We start from the raw sequence: 21,043 nt of genomic DNA, 5'->3' as shown, positions 1-21,043 counted from the left end.
ACATCGGAGGGGTCTGAGGTGGGTTTCTTCAGGAGTGGGGTAACACGAGCCATCTTAAAATAAGAGGGAACATGACCAGATGCAAGAGAGGAATTAACAATGGAGGACAGATAGGGAAGGATCTCGCTGGAAATGGATTGGAGAACTGTAGATGGGATGGGGTCAAGTGGACAGGTGGGTGCACAATGAGAGGTGATGAGTTGTAGTACAATTGGAGTCCTCCAGCATCTCAAGGTAGGTCAGTGTGGCTGTGGGTTTGTCCCGGGGGGTTGGGGGGCTCACTGGATGGGCAAAGGAGTTCAGAATTGTAGCCACCTTTCCTTCAAAGGTGGCCAGAAAGTCATCTGTGGAAAGCGAAGAGGGAGATGGGGGTGGAGGAGGAATGAGGAGGGAAGAGAAGGTGGAGAATAGTTTGCGTGGGTTAGAGACACATGCACTGATCTTAGATTGGAAAAATGAGGCTTTAGCTGAACGTGAGGGCAGATGTGAAAGTCGCCAGCAGGGTATGATATGCGGTGAGGTCATCAGAGGATCGGGATTTCCTCCACTTTCTCTCTGCAGCCCGCAGTGATGTTCTGCTGGAGCGTAGTGACTCAGTCAGCCATGGGCAGGGGGGTGAGGAGCGTGCTGGTTTGGAGACAAGAGGACAAAGTGAGTCGAGGGACTGGGAGAGGCAGGACCTTGAAGGCGGAGGTAGCAAGATCAACTGGCAGGTTAGGGAAACACGCAGGAGGGGGAAGTGTAGAGAGAGCAGTGGAGATGAGGGAGGATTGTGACAGAGTAGAGAGATTTCTCCTGGAAGTTACTGTGGGTGAGCTGTTGGATGAATTGTGGGGGGAGTAAGTAGGAGAGGGAGAAAGAAGAAAGAAGTGGTCTGAGACATGGAGGGGCGTCACCGTGAGATATACTATATATTATATTTTAAAATCCAGGGTGCCTAAGACTTTTGCACAGCACTGTATATTATGAAGTTGTAGACTGTATAGAATGTTATGACTGTCTTTTATCGTTTTTGGTGATTAATGCGAGCTTTTAAAATACAAGCTTTTCTTTTTAAAATATTTTCTTGCTATTTGATTGTTATTTATACATTATTATTATTACACTGTATTCCAAAGCCATGATAAAATCTGAAGCAAAACCCAAGCATACACCCACTCACGCACACACACGGCACTCGATAGGCTGATGTTTTCTTCATGGCGTGCTACGCCTATGAGGATCTATTAAAGACCACCGCTAATTTCAAACAAGCTTCTTAGACCTATTGACAAGTATGTCTCAGTCTGTATACAAAACGTATAGCCTAATAGGCCTACGGGACTCAGAGTCCTGGGAGTCTGGGTACATGGTGAATAATAATGTTCCAGTTTCGGAGCCTTGGCTCATAACAGAGCAGAAAATAGACAATGCTGCTGTATGAGCCATGCTGTGGAGGAGGAGGCCCCAGACCAAAAGCCCAGCCGGGGTCAGATGATGCTGACGGCTGCATTACAGCGCCAATGGTTAAAGTCCTGAAGCTGATCCTCGCCAGCCTTCTTGACACGACAACTGAAAATCAGCTTAAGAGCGACTGTCTGGGGTGTGAATATGATCACCCCAGTCAGCTGCACACAGCTGTCTCTTCGAACCAGAGACATTCTACTTTCAGGCCAACTTTGACAAGCTGGTCGCCAAAGTGAAGACACCGTGGCTGGGGTGCCTACTCTCCAAGGCGTTCAAAGTGTTTGGTCTGAAACCAATATCCCTGTGCGTATAGAGGGAGCTGTTGACACAATTGTTTCAGAGCTCAAGGACAAGCCGTACATCCAGGAGAAGCTGCGGTAAATCAGACAGACCTGGGGGCTTTCAGCGACAAGATTGTTGCTGAGGTTCGGAGGAATTTCTGGGAGATTGAGGGTGCCACCGAGGAAGACCTGTAGGGTGACGTGTCTGAAGATGGACCGCCGCAGATGACGACTGTTTAGCAACGCTTCAAAGCTATGCCAAATTGTCATATGTATACGTATTTTGTGGCTTTTTTATTTCAATAATAATAATAATAATAATAATAATAATAAATGCCTTGGCTTTTTATATCTCGTATCATTATTGCATTAGCTATAAGGATGGATGCAGAAAAATGTGTCTGAAGTCTGTTTATTATTCACCAGAAAACCCTGGTTCTTATGGCGGTAAAGAACGGCAGGACATAGGTTGTCTAACAAGAAAGTTACAGATCGGTTGCCTGGGGAAGATGTCTACACTTTACACAAACCCATCAGACTTAATTCCAAAAGAAATATGGTTTTTTGTGTGCAACATTGATTCGCAATGGCAGGGCCGATTTAGTAGACATGTCAAGTGTATATGAACATAACAACAATATGAAATTTATGATAACATGGATAGATTATATTGACAAAGTTTGCTTGGGTTTGTGTTCCAAGAGTGCTACTGAGGTGACTCGGGCCTTCTGAGAGATTCTTGCACCGGGGCGCAGGCCTAAAAAATTACAAACTGACAAAAGTACAGAATTTTTCAACAAAGGATTCCAAACACTGCTGAAACAACACAACATAATGCATTTTGCCATGGGTAATGATGTGAAAGCTTCTGTGGTTGAACGTTTTAATAGGACCCTAACAACGAGAATGTGGCATTACTTCACAGCGAACAACACTAGACGGTACATAGACGTTGTACAAGATTTGGTTCGGTCATACAATAACAGCTACCACAGTATGATTAAAATGAAGCCTGTTGAAGTAAATGATACTAACGCTTTAAAAGTGTTTAAAATATGTGCGGTCTCTTTCCAAAAAGGCCTAAAAAAGCTAAAGTTTAAGTTTGAGGAGGGTGATACAGTATGAGTTTCCAAAGTGCGTGGAAAGTTTGCAAAAGGCTAGGAGCAAATGTATACAGATGAATATTTCACAGTTGCAGAAAGGGTCCACAGAATACCTCCTGTATAAAGGGTGAAGGATTATGATGGTGAAAACATCAATGGTACATTTTATGAGGAGGGAATTAAAGAAGGTTATTGTGAGAAAAGACAAAATGTTTAAGGTTGAAAAGATAGTGGCGGAGAAGAAGCAGAAGGGTAAAAAGCTGGTTTAGTCAAATGGGTCGGCTGGCCTGAAAAGTTCAACAGTTGGATACCGGCATGCCATGTGGTTGAACATCTAGGCCATATAGGGCCATAAGTGAGTCGAAAAGCTTTCATGACCCTACAAACGCATTAGGTAACCATGGAGGATACAGGTTTCTACGTTACTCTCCGAGTCTGATCTATGAGCTTTACCCTGACAACAAATTTCAAGCTATACAACCATAGTTTGCCAGACCTGTTGAACTGCGCGTGACGTGGGAGGTTGGCTTAGCCGAAATACAGTACCCACACACTTGGTGTTCAATAACATGTGATGACAACACTTTTTATACATACGATCATATTTAAAAATCAGAAGAGCTCATGCAATTAGTACCGGGTATTACAAGAGGTATCACTGATCTACTGAATGAAATTAACGGTACAATGCGGTACCCATGCTGGATGGATTTGAAATTGCATACGGGCATATAAAAAACTAAATTTACATCATAAGCAAACCACACGGTGGCTGCAGGAAAACTGCTAGGATGCTCGGCTTGACCAGGGAGTCAACTTGACAGCCGTGAAATCCGTGCAACCACACCCTGTCAATATTAGCGCCGGCTTCTACACAACGTACGTCTACATGGATGTTATCGACTACCAACGTGTTGGTGACAGCTTTGTACCCCTGCTACGAAATGTACATATATCTGGAGCAAACAACGACATCATCACAATCTCGTATGAGAAGCCACACTACGTACCTGTGAGCAAGAAGCACATTACAACATTACAATTGAACTGAAAACAGATCAGAACCAGAACATAAATTTCAGTTACAGGAAAGTCATAGCAAAGCTGCACTTCAGACCGGTGAAACACTATTATCACAAGTAAAAGATGGCTAGGTCTTGGCCTGCACATAGATCTACACAGATACGTTGATTATTATATGGCGCAAGCGGGTAATGGGTTGCCGGGATTTAGTGGTGGGAGTGTTATGTATGGTGGGGGTTTTGGCGGTATTTTTTGAGGCTTATTCCGAATGGATTTACCGCTACTAAAGAAAGGATTCAATATAGCTAAGCCCCATGTTGGCCTCAGCAGCTAAGAACATAGCCAAGGATCCTGATCACTAATGTTGCGACAACGTCGTTTGAGCGTGGATGATCAGGAAGGATCAGGGCTCATGTGATGACGCGATGTAGACAGAAAAGACCTCCAGGGGGGTGTGTCTCAAACAGACCTAAGTCTAAAAAACAGAGAGTGTCAAGGCATTCGGCGCACAGTTAGTAAAAGCAAGAGGAAGGTGAAAAGCACACAAAGAAGAAGAGGAAAAGTAGATACATTTTTAAAAAATGGCCTACATACACAACATGTCAGAGGAATGCATGAAGTCGGAACTGGATCTTTTTACAGTTCCGTATACACAAACAAGCATTAAGAAGAACATCTATGTGGAGGTGCCCCCTCTGTCGCCATTTCAGACATAGGAACCTCTAGAGTTCTTCATTGCTGGTAATGGTGAAGATTACATTGACTTGAACAATACACTTTTATACCTTCGCTGTAAGATCACCCGTGCAGATGGTAGTAACCCTCGTGCTTATTAATAAGCGTCGGGCTTATTAATTACCCCCTAGTGTCCATTTTATCCAGTTGTTTTTGAGGTACTAGATACATCTTTGAGCACACTCCATGGTTTAACCACTGCGTGACGTTATCAAGCTTGTTAGAAACAGTATTGCAACACTCAGCAGAGGTAGAAGGAATCCCCCCTTTTGATGAACAACTTTCCTCTTCTTTTTGATTGAATTTTTTTTGTTAGCAACTAGTTTAATCCCCGATCGTTGTTTCCTTAATTTTTTCAGCTGAGTATCCGTTAGGGGTATATTACCGCGTAAAACGTTGAGAGCTATTTCACAAATTGTGTTTATGAGTTCAAAATGGCAAAGTGTAAAATGGCACTTCTTTGCTGTGCATTGCCTTCAAATAGAGCTTTTAATAGCGGCCAGTACCGCTTAATACGTGCCGACATTACTTTTTCTTTAGCACATAAGCTACGGGCCACTCTGGAGGGTACAAACCACTTCTGAGGCGAAACTCTTCTGGTGTCTGTGCTTTTAGGTCCACCAAAAGATAACTGTAAGGGTTTCTGGTTGCATCTTCAAAAGATTCAAGGAAAAACTTTGAATGTCTAGGATACATTGGCCAGCTAAAATATTAACTTGCTATTTTATCTTGAGGATTTTTGAACAGAACAATATAGTTTGCGTTAAGATTTATTGTGCGACTCTTTTTACCCTGAAAAAAAGGTTTTGTACTAAATATATAATGCTCAAATTTCTTGTGGTGCATATACTTGGTAAAAGCTTTTTCCACCTCTGAGCTCTCACTGGCTGCTTCCATTAGGTCATCAACAATGATCAAATTGGTTTTGTGTAAGGGAAGCAACGCTTCATTGATCAAAGTTTCAGGAAGGTCCTTCTACAAATTGTACATTCTTTATTTTACAAAGCAGTTCATCGTACATTGGTTGCCAGCAATGAATAAAACCAGACAATATTTTGTGGTACGGTGGACAAAACATGAGATGCGTTTTCCAATATCATTTTCACAAAGACACTTTTACCACAATTTTATGGTCCTGAGATGATGCATAAAAACGGATGTTGAAGACAGCTGTCAAAACCCTCATCCCCAAACACTGATTAAGGTTAAGGTTGTGAAATCGGGGAGCAGGACCCTTTTGTTGTACACTACTCTGAATTTTTTAGAAACTGAACGGTTGCTGAGTGAGAAGCCTTTCTTACACTTAACAATTTGCTGTGTGCTTGTGACAATTTCTTTGGGTTACGTACATGATGACGCACCAAATCTGTGAGGGATGAAAGATTGACAACCTGTGTGTTAGTACAATGCAGTGTTATACCTTTAGCTTTCATGCAAGATTTACCTAGCAGTGTTCCATAGTCGTATGTCTTGGGCCCCCCCCAACACAAATGAAGCAGTGTGGTCACCTGGGTCCAGTTCGCTTGTCAGCTCCCTCCAAAAAGTCCCCGAGAGGAGGTACTCAGTCACCTGGCGGAGTGACAAAGATGAACAGAATCTGTATCGTGGTACAGAACCCTATCAGGCATTTATCCATGGCGGAATAAAGCTTGAGCTGGGCATAAGCGGTGGTGAATGCCGCTATGAACACATTGCTGTATTTGGGGCGGTTTTGGGAAACACTTTGCATGTTTCCACTGGACCAGAGGCACGTCTTCTGTAAGAAATGAAAAATGTGAGACATCATACTCATTTGAAAACATGTATTGCAGGAACTGTTCGGGATCCCGGATCAAGGTCGTGTTTGGCTGATTGGTTCTCTGTCCGAATTTACCCCAAAGACTATTTAAAAACAGTTTTGATATCTGCCTTTTGGCTTTGTCGACCGAAATGTTGTTTGGGTCTAAGTGGATACCCTCCTTCTCCCAGTAACTTGGACATATTCCCGCCTTGTCAGTGTCATTAGACACCCAAGAGGGGTACCCAGAAGCCTCTTGTTCCCCTTTAAATGTGTCTTAATGTAGTCACTAAAGAGAGAATCAGACCATTCTGGAAAATGCCGAACTTCAAAAATTTTGTCAATTGTGTAGCCTTTCTAAACAGCCTTAGCAAATTCGACGGTACACCATACACCTGTGAGAGAACGCAACTCATCAGTATGTTCACACCTACATTGATGCTCAGATTCCACACAAGTCCCTGCACAGTGGAAACATTAATTTCCCCGAAAACCCTGTACGGTAACACTGGAAGATAAAGCCGTCTAGGGAGGTGCACCCTGGCTTTGACCAGACCAAAATAGTCTTCGATTGGTCAAAGTCCCCGGAAGATGATGGTGGGGTGACCTGTAGGGTAAACTTTAGTCTTGTTCACAAAAGGGTATAGACTGGTGAAATCAAAATAATGTATTTGCACATCTTCTTGAGCTTTGTAATGGAGGTTTAATGCATTAGTTTGACCACCAAACAGAGCATCACATGGTTCCAGACGTTTCCGGATAATCAATATATTGTAGGAACGTCTGTACCTCCGCGCTCTCCTGCTTAAGTCTTACCCATTCGTGCTGCCACATTACAACCACATGCAAATTGTAGATGTTACACAGAGTATCAGCTTTTTATTCAAATTTGTTATACATTGCGCCAAAATCCATTTTTGTCAGAGGGTTAATGGTGTTTGGGTCGAAGCATTCCAGACACCCGTGAAAAAAACAGCCGGCCATTTCATATGCTGTATGCACCTCTTCTCACTCTGAATACCCATCTAGATAATAAGCACCCATCTTAACCTCACCCCGGTTCAGAGCATACCGAATGAATACATTGTCACGGTGACTCAGATATTCTAACCACTGAATGCCCGAAAATGACTTTTGCTGTTGAATGTATTTATCGGGCAATGTTACAGCAATGGTGTCTTTTGGTAAGAAACTCGTGCAGTACTGTTTCATACAAACCGAGGCTATAGTTACGCACTGGAAAGAGTCTAGACCTGTGCTCCCAAGAACCTTGGTACGGAACCTTAAACACGCTTCACGCAAAATGACAACATCGTTCTGACAGTACAGCCATTTCTTTTCTAAAGTCAAACACCCCTCCAGACACGTTATTATACCACCGCATAAATTCATCCCTCTCTTTTTCCATCATTGTATCAACCCCATAGTACAAGGGTGGTGGGTACGGGCCAGTGTAATTCTGGATACCGATTGTATTCCAGAAATAGGGAAAGTAGCCTTTTTTTGAATTTTCAAAACCTAGAGCAGCCGGCATTGCACTCAGCTTCATTGTTAGAAAACAAAGGGGGTCAACATACCTCTGGTCAAAAACCTCGTCAGTAATGCACATGAGTTTACTGCCCTGTACAATTAGATGCGGTGTTACAACCTTAGTCAGTTAAATACTGCATCAACAGGTAGCCATCGTACCCTTTGAATTGTGTGCGATGAGCCCTTGTACTTTGGAGTCCGATACCTTTGGTAAAAAAGCCTCTACACATTTATCACCAGGCACCAACCAACGCTCGCCATTAAAATCAATACAGCATATGAAATTTTGCTATATGGTGGCCTTGGTCTTGCCGACACTCAAAATCATAAAACACGTTACGCTGGCTGGGGCTTTCAGACTTCACCCCGTGTATGAAACACTCATGGCTACTCTCAGGAGTCAACACAGCCTTGCAGGTGTTGCAAACGCTGTGGACTACAACTGCATGGTTTAGGGGACCCGTCGCTGCTGCTGCTTGACAACATACCTTGTACAACATTTGGGGCAAAACTTGGTAGTATCGCATGAGCTGAGCTTTTTGCCACTGACACCCTGTGGTTTCACAACTTTATGCTCTTTGTAGCAAAACTCTGACTGACAGATGTGCAAACAATCCTTACACTGTATTGATCTTGCGCTGTTCGTAAACATTTGGCACAGTAATACACGTTGGAGTGGTACTGACAGCTATGGTCCTTTCTTTGCGCTAAAGGGCATATAGCAATAGTTGCAAACATATGCACTGCCCAAGAAGCCTTTCAAGGACTTTATGCCATAATAGTGGTCACCGTCGAGCTAAAGAAACAACGTCTTGGGGTGTGGTCTGGAGGACGTTTGAAACTTTGTAAAGACACCATTAGTGGTACCATGGCTCCACACTATCTTGACGCTTAACAGCTGCTCAAACATTTCAATGTCCGAAAAGTTGACCTTATGGTGGACACTCAGACCTACAGGCCGCTGTGAATGTCTGGCCTCTTTCTCAGCCTCGCATGTTGTAAATGCCGGATTTAAAAGATGCGCTAAACAAGTGGCAAAACAGGTTATTGCCCCTACTGTAGCTGACAATTAAATGGCGTAATTTCTTGCAAATTATTAGATTTTTGAGACATGTTGACAATTTTCGACGGGCTCCAACACCAGCATTAGGGTTTTTAGTAATGTGAGCAACCAGCTCCAAAGCATCATCAGACAGCACCTTAAAATTGCTCTGAACCAGATTTTCAATCATGCTTTAAAAAACATCCAAATCAATTTCATCCCTGGTTAACTGCACAGTTACACCCCCAGACAAACTGCACAGAATCCCCCCAGCAACTGTAACTGTACAACATCTCCGGGGGCCGCCAGCTCGTGAACTTTGTTCATTAAATGTTCTAGGGTGTTTTAAAACATGAACGTAAAACTCTGCGTAGTTGTCCACATCGTAAAAGATGCAAAGTTAAACCGTAACCTAATTTCTGTATTGTTTGAAACGTGGTCTGCGTATCACCTGCATCTCTGTATCGTTAAGGCCCCCACCATTTTGGTCATCATTAGACTATCTGTAGCCACATGCATGTTATTGTCGACAATGTTAGGCCTTATCTCTGGTTCTACGGAACTACCTATCTCACGGTTTACAGCGTCCAAAGCGCGTAGCAGACCCCCAAACACATCATCACCCCCATGCTCTACAGGTTCAACCTTTGCATGTGTGTTAATTGTGCCTCCACTGCTTGCTGCTTTTCCGAGTTTAAACTGTTAAGGCTAATTTATGCTTCAGAGACAAAGTGTCATGCGACATGTCTTGGGACAAAAATTATGCAAATTCGACAGTTTTGGCGTCAAGCCGACACTTTTAGAGGGTCAGCGACGGGTGTCGCGTACCTGCTGATTTTTGTAAGGTTGCAGGCGCCGTCTTAAGTGTCACGCAGCTGTGATTGGATGGCTGAAACGAAGGCAAACAGGTTGCCATGGCGACGTTGTCATGAAGTTTTTCCCACCGGTGAAAACTGCCTGACTTGTTTACATTTTGGACAGATGTGGCTACTCGGTAAATCTATCACTGTTTCCGTCGCAGCACTTTCGACACAAGCAATATTGGAAGCGCTATCCTAAAATTTCTTCTTACCGTGAAGAGTGCCTGACCCGCAACAGTAGAAATGTTAACACGGCGGCACAATTATATCGAGAAATACCATCTTTTGGGAAAAAACGCTATAGCCTATTCTGTAAATGAATTTAGATCAAACTTACCATGCATAAAAACACAAAAACGCTTGTCAGTTACTCACTTTATGTATTTATAATGGAATCATAGCGCAGAGTGTTTAAAACCATAAAACCACCCCTTATCAAAAAATTTAATTAAATTAAAACTGTAGGCTACAGGTTAATGTTAAATATAGACCCACCCATCTGACTTTGACAACTTTGGGACTAAACTGGCTCTTGTTTTAGTTAATAACACTAAAAGTACCTTACCATTGGAAAAAGGCTATATGCTATAACTGCATTTAGATCAAACCTACTATGCATAAAAAAAAGAACTTTCGTCAATCTCTTCACGGTAAGAAGAAATTTTAGGATAGCGCTTCCGATATTGCTTGTGTCGAAAGTGCTGCAACGGAACAGCGATAGATTTACCCACTAGCCACATCTGTCCAAAATGTAAACAAGTCAGGCAGTTTCACGTCGGGAAAAATTTTATGACAACATTAGTGGAGCTGCCATTTTTTTAGCCTAAACAAATCTCTGCTGGGCTTGGCGTCCTGGTTGCTATAGTAACAACGCGCACTGTCGCTGAAATATAAATGCAAAACGTTGTGCGACAAAGTTCTACCGGCCGACACTTTGTAGTACAACACTTTTGTCGCCGAAGCATAAATTAGCCTTTAGTGTCATAGTTAGTATCATGATTAGCATCCAACATCCGGTTTTCATCATTGGGTCTTTTATTACTCTGAGATTCAGAGCGTGTATCTCGCGGGTGTTTTCGGTGCCATTTAATATTTTTTCTAAAATATTCAAACGTTGTCTGGAAGCGTCCAACTCACGCTTCAACAGCGACAAAATTTGCATACACAGTTCTGATTTTTTTGGTTTCTTGGACCTCCACATTTGTCGGGGATTGTTACTGCTGGCGTTGCTCCCTCTGATGGTGTTGCGGATCCGAGCCTCAGTGCAGCCTCCGAAGGTTGAAGCAGCGCTTCTCGATCCAATTCCACATCTAGAAAATCCATGTCGGTGTCTGAAATGCTATCCTCTGCCGCATAAAAAAAGAAAGAAAGAACCTGACCCTGCAGAAACACATTTGTTTCTGCAGGGTCACAAATTACAAAATCACAAATAAAATCTCACCACGTTTTCTCTTCAGACTTGGAAAGTGTACCGAAACGGTATCCGTCGAAGAAGTCAGTGACCTCAGTGACCCCTTCTGGTTGAACTATCAGGGGCTTTTAAAAATAAATAAATGAATAACACAACTCAGATGACAGAAAAATAAAAGTTAATAAGTGAACATAAATTTTAAAGTTTCATACTCTGTAGAAAGTTGTATATTTCGGCGTCCACTGATGTGTGAACTTGTGCTTCTACCGATTGAGTCGGCCGTTCCAAATCCGCACTGCCGGTGTAGATTCTGTCTGATTGTTGGCTAAAAGCAGATAAATAAATAAATAAATAATAAATAAACATTTAAAAGTACAGGCACACAGAGAATTGGCAAACATACTCTGAGGAATAGACCCTTCTTGGCTGTACGCAAGCTGAAGTTTGACGGGTCAAACACGTGAAGCATCGAATCGGGTGCATCTGTCCGGCGCAGGACCTCTTCTAAATCTGTGAAATAAGTCAAGACGTCGAGCCTGAATAATTTAGTTATAGTTATAGATGTAGTTATAGATGCAAAATTAAACTATAGGCCTATCAAGTTACATACCTGATAGGCTTCCCAGGTCTTCAGGCGTTTCCTGACCATAGACAGGGCGTCCCGTGGCAATAACGGTCTATGCGGTTGTTTTAGGGCTACAACCGCAGGGAGGGCCACAAGACCACGAGGGGGGCCACACGATCCAATGTTTATCTAAGGTAAATAACGTTATTTTCGTAATTACGTTATTCATCCCCTATCGCGGAACTAGTGGTATAAATTTTAAATGGAATGGCAACAGAACATTTCATAACAATGTAATGTAAGAATGATTTTACCCCCGACCCACGCCCCGCCCCCCCCCCCCGCTGACAGAATCCAACAGCACCCCTCAACCCCCAATGCCCCCGCTCGGACAAATTTGCTTAGGGCCACCAAAATCCTAGGGCCCTGACCATAGATCGTGGCTTTCCAGTGGAATTAATCAGTTATAATGCTGTCTTGATGGAGATGGATGGCCTAATTTATACCCTGTGGATGCAGTTAATTTTGAGCAATTCAAAGAGACCGTAGGCCCACAACGTTGCTTTGTTGATGGCTTGACATATTATTTTGATGACTTATGGAAATAAGAATTATTTATTTAATATTTATTTAGGGATTGATACATAAACATAGAGTGGCTTTGTTTAACAAATAGTCCTGATGTCTGTAGGCAATCATAACCTTGTCGCAGGAAATCGGCTAAGTGACTAACGCGTGTCCTTATTCTACTTTAGCTTTCTTACAAACCTCTCTTATAACACTTTAAAACTTAACAAAACTTAATATAGCTTTTCCTTGCTTTCAGCTCTTGCAAATCCTTGCTTTTAAAACTCATTGCTTTTATAGCCGTTTACGTTGTATCATAGCAAGCTTACTTGCTTGCTTTTATACATTTAAAACAGGCGCCCTATCGGTTTGTTAAGACTTTGCATACTTGCATGGGCAAACTAACGTACAAACCACAGCTTTAAAGCTTAGTTACTTACATATTCTCACATATTGCTTGATTTACTGGTAGGCCTAAAGAATGAATAAAATGTTTCACGTTGCACAAGCACTGATGTCTGTAGGCAATCATAACCTAGCTAATTTGTAATGTTTATTAGATCTACTGATCAATAAGCTTGTTAGTTCTGCTCTATCATAGCTTAGTCCTGTTTTTAAACAAAGTGTTTATTACGACTGTAGGCTAAATATTAGAGCTTACAAACGTAAAAGGTGTCCTAAAACATTTGTTTTAAAACTTGACACATATAATTCATCCTACATTAGGCTACTTTAAAAAGGGTCATGGGCTATAGCCTACGTGAAAATAAGAATTAGGCCTACTATTGCAGCTCTGTTCTGCAGGCCTAGTTTATATAATAGCCTATTGTTTTGTTAACGTCTGGAGACAAAGATAAAAGGGTTTCTGCCTTGCGCTACTAGTTTATGTAAATATATGTTATGCTCTTTGCGCGATTCAAACAGACCGTTGACCCACAACGTTGCTTTGTGAATGCACGTTTGTGAAAAGTCTGTCCCCCTCAAAGCAAACCTTCTCACAAGACAAACCACTGCCTATGCTCGTCACATAACAAAAACTGGTCACAATACATACCACTCTGGCTCGTCACATGACAAAGACTTGTCACAGCCTACGCCACAACCACAAAACGTTCGCCGAGCCTGAATGATCTGACAGTGATTCCAGTCGGACCTAGGACAATCGGACATAGCTGGTCTTTTTGCTCTCTCTCGACAATTACGGACATCAATCCAAAGAAGGCTTTCCGCAGAGAAAATAACATAAGTTTTGCTTGTTTCTGTCTCTAAATGTCTTCTTCTCTAAAATGTCTTTTCTGTCATAGTTTTTTAAGAAGAAACTCTCTTTTCACACATAGCCTGATAACTTACAACTGTCACGCTTTGCATTTGCTTTACAAACAATTCAGAGATGTAACTATTTGCTATTTTCAATTGTTTTACATTTTAACACGCTTTTGCTTATCTTAAATTCTATTTGACAACAAAACTAACGCTCATACACACAACGCTGTCTCCTCATCTAACTAATAACTAGTCTACTTTACGAACCAACTACCAAACTTTTCTAACATAATTTCTACTTGTTTTAAACATTTTAACGCATGTAACCCTATTAACGCATTCATACCTTTTCGGGTATTTGGTGGTGGATGGTGTTTCAAAACAATAAAATGTTTTAAGTTGCTAAAGCATTTTTACACAAAACTACGCTTTTCAAACACATTTAAAAAACACAAAGATATTCAACACTTTCCCTCATGAATAATTTTACTTTTAAAACAAACATTTCCATTCAAATAAAATATAAGCCAAATCAATGGATGTGCTACGCTAAAAACCAACAAACCTAAATAAAAACGACTCGCCCAAAAATAAAAACAATATGAAACAATGACTATAAAAAAAAAATAAATTAAAACATTTAAAAATTAAAAATTAAACAATGACTATAAAAAAAAAAAAAACGACAGGGGGCGGGACAAGGGGCGGGGTTTCAATCCATCAAACTTTTTGACAGAAACTGCATGCCATTTATATATATTAGGGGTCACCCTATTTAAAGCTTTATAACTCTAGATGTGAGCATCACAAAGACTTGCTTAAAGAAAGAAGACATTTGTACCATTTACAATATTAGGATTAGTTTACATTCATAATTTAGGAAGAAATAGAGTGCCACAAATGCAATAGTCTAAACAAATAATCAAAAATGAATTTGCACTTTTTTAGTTTGCAATGAAATACTGAGAGATTACAAATATACAGCAGGTAAAACAATATGTCCTGGATCGAAAACTAAAAAATCTAAGGGTGAATAAGCATAACAACTAAAGATCTATGAATACAAAAGTAAGCAGTGTACCCAGTGTCTCAAAATCTATCCAAAATGTCTAAATTATGCATGTCACGGTTCTGGGTGGTAGTGGCTATCCTTGGCCACTGGAGGGCATCCTTGTCACTTCTTTCCCCTGATTGGGCTAATTGGGTTCACCTGCTGTAGTTCCATTACATTACATTACAGGCGTTTGACAGACGCTCTAATCCAGAGTGACGTACAACAAAGTGTATCACCATAACCAGGAACAAGTGTGTCGAAAACCCTAGAGTGGAGTACCGTCACGGCCGTCGGTAGCTATGGGCAGGGGTGGGCTCAGCCCACCCAAATGGGCGTCTTGCCCACCCAATCAAAAGTTAAGAAAAAAAATGTACAAAATTTTTTTTTGTACAGCCAATGGAAAAATAGCACAGAAAATACCAGTACCGTTTCTAACTTCTGATTGGATGGGCAGCCACGGGTTGAAACAGCTAGTTTCTCTGATGCAGTGTACTGCCAGTTGATTTAATTAGTGGTGTTAAAGAGCATATTGCAGGTTGGAGACCCCAGTGAATCAATGTGTCGGAAAATGATGTAGGAACTAGATGCTCATAAAAATATACTTACATATACACACTAGTGACTTCTGGAGTTGTTTTTTTGTGAGAGAATTTTACTTCGGCATCTAAAAAACGCCAACCCAGAAGTGACGTTACAGAAGGGAGAGCGGTCATGTTGAACAATAAGAAGAATGGATCTCAACGCTAGTTTTGACACAAGAGGTTGTAAATGTTTATGCAAACGCATATGACGGACCACAGCCTTACCATTATGAGCCTGCTAGGCGTCCAAGAGAACAGGCACAGACCAGGGTTACAAGGAATAACGGTCAGAGGAGAGAAATTGAGTTGTGGTGTGAGGAGAACCAGTGGAGAACTGGGCAGGTGTCTTGGTGAGTGACCAGCGTTAGCTTATAGATATGTCTACATTATATAATACCACTAACCTATTTAAAGACACTCAATTTCAAAAATAACGTATATAACATAAATATTTTGAGCAGTAATATTTACATAGCAACATTTTATCTGTGTTCAGTAGATAGAGACAGAGACAGTAAATCAATGACACTGTCCTATCCGCTTCTGTTTTGCTCCAGAAAACGATGTCAGCTAGGCTATCAGCAAACAAATGGCTTAGCTATGCCCTGGCGTCCTCAATAATAGTATTTTCCAAAGAAATTACGAAAAATCATTGACAACGTTTTGTTAGGTGCAGCGTCTTTTAATGCTACCACAGAGCAAGTGAATGCAATAATGAGAAAAAATTTGGTTACGCTGACCTATAAAATGCTATTCCAAAAGCAAAAATAGACATGTTATACATCGTTAGAAAGCTTATACTCTCACCTACTGAATAAATGAATTGTCAATCAAGCCAAACCGTATTAAAAAGGGCGACAACGCCGTAATCAACACGTGTGGTATTACGCACAGCTATTTTGGAAGGCACCCAGGCGTCACAAATGCGCGTATATTTCACAAACAGTTTGTCCAGTACAATATATGACCACTCAGTCTCAAAAGCGACATCTCTACGCGTAATGTATGGTTGGTAAGGTTGTATGTTTATTCAATATTTAGTCACAGATATTGACTGTAGAATGAACACGTATCTATGGGCGTTAGCTAACGATATTAACGCTGTGTTCACATCACAACATTGTAAAGTTTGCTATCGTGTATCAGGCTATAACAAAACTAGTATTGGTTGTCTAATATCGGCAGGAGTATTTTGTAACAAATGCAGCAGTGAAGTCCCCTCTCTTCACCTGCACAAAATGCACACAGGCACGAAAGCTATCACCGTTCCTTTTCCTGTTAGGAAAATTGTATGCCCTGACAGGCTGGAGTTTGTGCAAACTGCACAAACAGAGTAATTTACCATGGTGAAATGCAATATAAAACTACTGAAGAAAAGACCAACTCACTATATCACTACCGCTAAGACTCACTACTACTGCACAGTGGGCTAATATGACGCAATGTTGAGGAAAAAAAAGGTGTTTTTAGGAGCTTTGCTGAAAACGGCCACTAGTTCCTCTGAATGCCCTTATGACTTGTAAAAATTATTCAAGCCTGCATTAACTTTTCAAATGGTCATTTACAGACAAGGTTAAGTACACATTTCGTAAAAAATGTAACCTGCAAGATGGTCTTTAATGTGACGAGAAGTGCTATATCAATTTAATGCATAACATGCGCCCACACCCGCCAGCACAACCCCCCCCCCACCCCGGACAGCATCCAACAGCACCCCGGCCCCCCGTCGAGCGCACTGGGTGACACCATTCCTAGTGACGAAACTGCGCCCAAGTTTCCCACCTATTATTTTTACCAGCCCACCCTTCTACAGCAGGCTAAAACCGGCCCTGAGTACCGTTCCAAGTGCAGGGAACAACCGCATAGTTTAACTATTGCTATTTCCGGCTGCCCTGCAGTCAGGGCTTTTGTGTCAACTCTTGTTACACGTTAGCCAGTAATTCTGTCAGTGTGGTTTTGTAACTATTCAGTGCTGTAACAGTCTCTCTTCTTCCTTTGTGAAGAGATCTCTGTTGTACTGAATGCTGAGATTTAAGGGATTATTTGCTAAGGTTGCACAATAATCTTTTACTCGGCATTACATTTTGAGTGTTTCTTTATCAGTACTAGGGCTGTTATCATTAGTTTTCACCTTCTTTACACTCTTAGATCTGTTTATGGGACAGCTTTATTGTACTCCTTTTTCTGTTCGGTTTTGCCCTTTTCTCTGGGTAGATTTTTGTTGGTATTGAACGGCAGGGCTTACCGCCCAGAGGAGTATATTACTCTGTTCTGTCTAGTTTTCTTACTCCTTTCCTTATTTCATACCTACTGTTAGACCTGTTTGACTGGGATAATCTCCCCTAGGAGTTTTCTATGTAGTTTTATATACTCCTTGGACTTAGTTCTTTTCACCCCTTTCACGGGTAGTCTAACTTAGTTGTGTATTCCTGGGATATTCGCCTTTAGGAGTATTTATTTTTTCTGTTTGTTAACTTTGTCCCCTTCCTCTAGTCTTTCGAGACCTTGTGGTTACTCCACCCCGTGTGGATAGCTTTCAGATCCCCGTTCAGTCGCGTCTGAACGGGGATCTGTTCAGATCCCCCCCACCCACAACGCATTGCAGTAAATCACACATTTCATTACAAATCAACTGTTTTGACTCAAGAAACTCACTGTTGCATCATTTTCAAGTGGGAATTACAAGCTTTTCTGTCAGTACAGTGGCTTAAAATATCTAGGGGTCCTGAAACATCAAAAACATCCCAAAATCTTTCCAAAAATGAATAAAATGCTTTTTGTCCATTTTGAAGCATATACATGTGCCCCTTAAGGTTTAAGGTGAAACATTGGTATCAGATTTAAAAACAATAATCCAAGAACATTATCACACAGTGTGGTACAGTACCTAGATGTGTAATAATTAACTCTCGTATGTTTTTCTGTACTCTACAGTATGTGATGCTTCCTTGTATGGGACAACATTAAAACAATATTCAGCCGTCCACCAATGTTCCAGTTGAGGTCACATCCGGTCCATTAAACACATTTACTATTTAGGGAACCGACGAACACTTACATTATTGTGTGAAGTATCCTCATGAAATACCACTAACCTATTTAAAGACACTCAATTTCAAAATGTATATAACCGAAAGATTTTCAGCAGTAATACTTATGATGCAACGATTTGCACGATTAAATCTCATCTGTGTTCAGTAGATAGAGACAGAGACAGAATGAATGCTGTCGTTCCCCACTTCTAAATTAGAAAACAGTAATATCAGCTAGGTCTATCAGCTAACATGCTTTAGCCATGCTCAGAATTTCTCAAAATTAACATTTTCCAAGAAATGTCATTGATAACATTTCACCAAGTGCAGTGTCTTTACTGCTGCCACAGACTGAATTCGTAATGCAGCTATAAGAGACAAAACTTTTGGTTACGCTGAGCTATAGAACACTGTTCCAAAAGTAAAATTAGACATATTATACATTGTTAGAAAGCTTATTCTTATTTTTGTAGTACAATCTGGCTTATTGGATCGATTCATTGTCAATCGAGCCAGATTGTACTACACAGGACGACAACACCGTAAACAACGTGTGGTTTTATGCACAGCTATTTTGGAAGGTACCCAGACATCACAAATAAGCATATATTTCACAAACGGATTGTCCAAGACAATATATGACCACTCCGTCTCGAAAGGGACGCGTAAAACCAATGGTAAGGTTGTATATTTATTCCATATTTAGTCGCAGATATTGACAGTAGAATGACATGGTATCATTTTTGAAAAATTTGTCCTGTTTATTTCAGTGTTCAGTGAGCAGCGTTTTTAACAGCTGTACTGGCATACCTTTGGCCATTGTTGGCTTTATCTTGTTGCTGCGACGGAATACAATTTTTTAGTGGTAAAAAAATTGTTTTCATGTAGGTCCAGATAGACACAGTTGTCCAGTGTGTCAATCGTGGGGGGTGTATTTACAGATGAGACTGCAGTGAAGGGGATGCTTGGTAAATGCACAACCAGCGCAACAATGGTGGCACTGCGAAACTCTGTATTCAGCATAGTTGTCCTGAATTGCTACTAATAAAGCTAGAACACCGAGTTTGTGTTTTCAACTCATAATTTGATTGGAGGAGCACAGAGTGAGCAATCTAGGCATGCCGGTCTGCCAACCACTAGGGCCATTGCGCAAAGTGATGAAAAGGAGGTAACATGCATGTAAAATCTCTTTGTCATCAAACACCTTGGGGAAAGCCATGGGATGGTCATATCAAATGAGACAGATTGTTGACAGATTTACACTAGCTACAGTACTTCATACATCATGAAGTGGTACAGTACTTCATACACCAAAAATGCAGAAATTTAATTCAGATGTTCAATGAGTACATTCAGACTTGTGTGCTGACAATGACAGTGATAATATTTGTTGCAATCTGCTGCTCAAAATGTAGAATAATACAAGAAGTGTGTCAGTTCAAAAATATACAAATAATCTACTGCATGAAAACCTTGTTTCATTAGAATTTTTCACAGATAAGTATGATTTATGTTCCCCATACCTTCATTAGTGAATTTTTAATAATAATTACATCTGTATCACCAGTAAATGACGCTTTCATGTTAAATGTGATTTAGCAGTGGTAAATTCAGCCACTAACCATATGTATATTGTTTGGAATCGAGATAAAGATAATATATTAATATTTTTGTATGAATTTCTGCATTGCTTTCAAATCCCAATAATTTCCTGGGTATATTTGAACCCAGTCTGAAGAGTTTCACCGGCGGCTTCTTGCCCAGAAAATACTGACAAGAGAAACTTATCGTTCATAGATTGATTTCAGCTATGTGTTCTATTTACTTAAATCAATCTATGAAATGATAAGTTTCACTCATCAGCATTTCTTTGGCAAGATGCCATAACAAGAAATAGACTGGAACTTCACAGTAGTACATAGCCCAGAGGGCTGATGTTAAACATCTTATCATTTATAAGGAAAAAAGAGCAGACAAATACGTCTATTCCAATTTTTGGAGCGGCAAAAAAAACATCATTTTCCAATTTAATTTCTGAATTAACAAACTGAATAGTGAATTATCCCTGAATCATCACTTGCTAGTTCAGGCAAGTGGCCAACCAGGTGTACTTGTCTAACACCTGGTTTTATTTGCCCTGTGCAAGTGGGCAAGTGTAATTGTTGAACCCTGGCTATGCAGACACTGTTAGGAACTGTGTATAGATAGTGTATTCTTTATGTATGTAACTTGTCTTTTTTTATTTAGATTAAATATTTTTGTTGATACTGCATAGTCAATGTCAACATACTGTACAAAACTCTAAACTTAACTCCAGAACTTGTAGGTATATGTTATATGTAGCTGCAGAATCTGTATCGAGGTTCACTGTAGAACTGAATATACATGAAAATCAATGTATAACTGAAGTGTCACTTCAATGAAGCCTTGTTTTCACAGAGCAGACCAGAAGTAAAGGCCCTCTTTGCTGATGTCAGTGTTGTTGCAAACAAATACCTTTCTGAGATAAGCAAGGTAATTGGCGACTGTTTTAATTCTATGTCCATAATTATCTATTGTTATTGTTTATTTGTTTTGTTTACATTATTTTTATATCTGTTGCCAGGGGGCAACAGTGTATTAATTTTCTTTTTTGTTCTAGACAAAGATTGTCAGACAGTCTTTTTTGAGAATGAAAAAAGCAGATCTAAAGCTCACTTGAAAATGGCAAACTGTTGACATGAAATCTTAATGTTTTGGCCTTTTTTCATGGAAAATCTAATTTTTTTTGTGG

The 21,043-nt window shown here is 40.6% G+C and overlaps 1 protein-coding gene across 1 annotated transcript in view; it reads left to right on the top strand.

Annotated features, from left to right (window-relative positions):
• LOC118232294 (probable E3 SUMO-protein ligase RNF212) overlaps positions 1–21,043 on the top strand; it is a 100,075-nt gene that overhangs the window by 18,479 nt on the left and 60,553 nt on the right. Inside the window, exon 4 of the mRNA XM_035427174.1 lies at positions 20,710–20,784. Within this exon, the coding sequence (XP_035283065.1) occupies positions 20,710–20,784 (75 nt within the window). The remainder of the gene's footprint in view (positions 1–20,709; positions 20,785–21,043) is intronic.

The sequence above is a fragment of the Anguilla anguilla genome, chromosome 7 (genome assembly GCF_013347855.1).
Source record: "Anguilla anguilla isolate fAngAng1 chromosome 7, fAngAng1.pri, whole genome shotgun sequence".
Lineage (NCBI taxonomy): Eukaryota > Metazoa > Chordata > Actinopteri > Anguilliformes > Anguillidae > Anguilla > Anguilla anguilla.
Note: the sequence above shows the minus strand (reverse complement) of the source record. Positions and strands in the feature narration are given on the sequence as shown.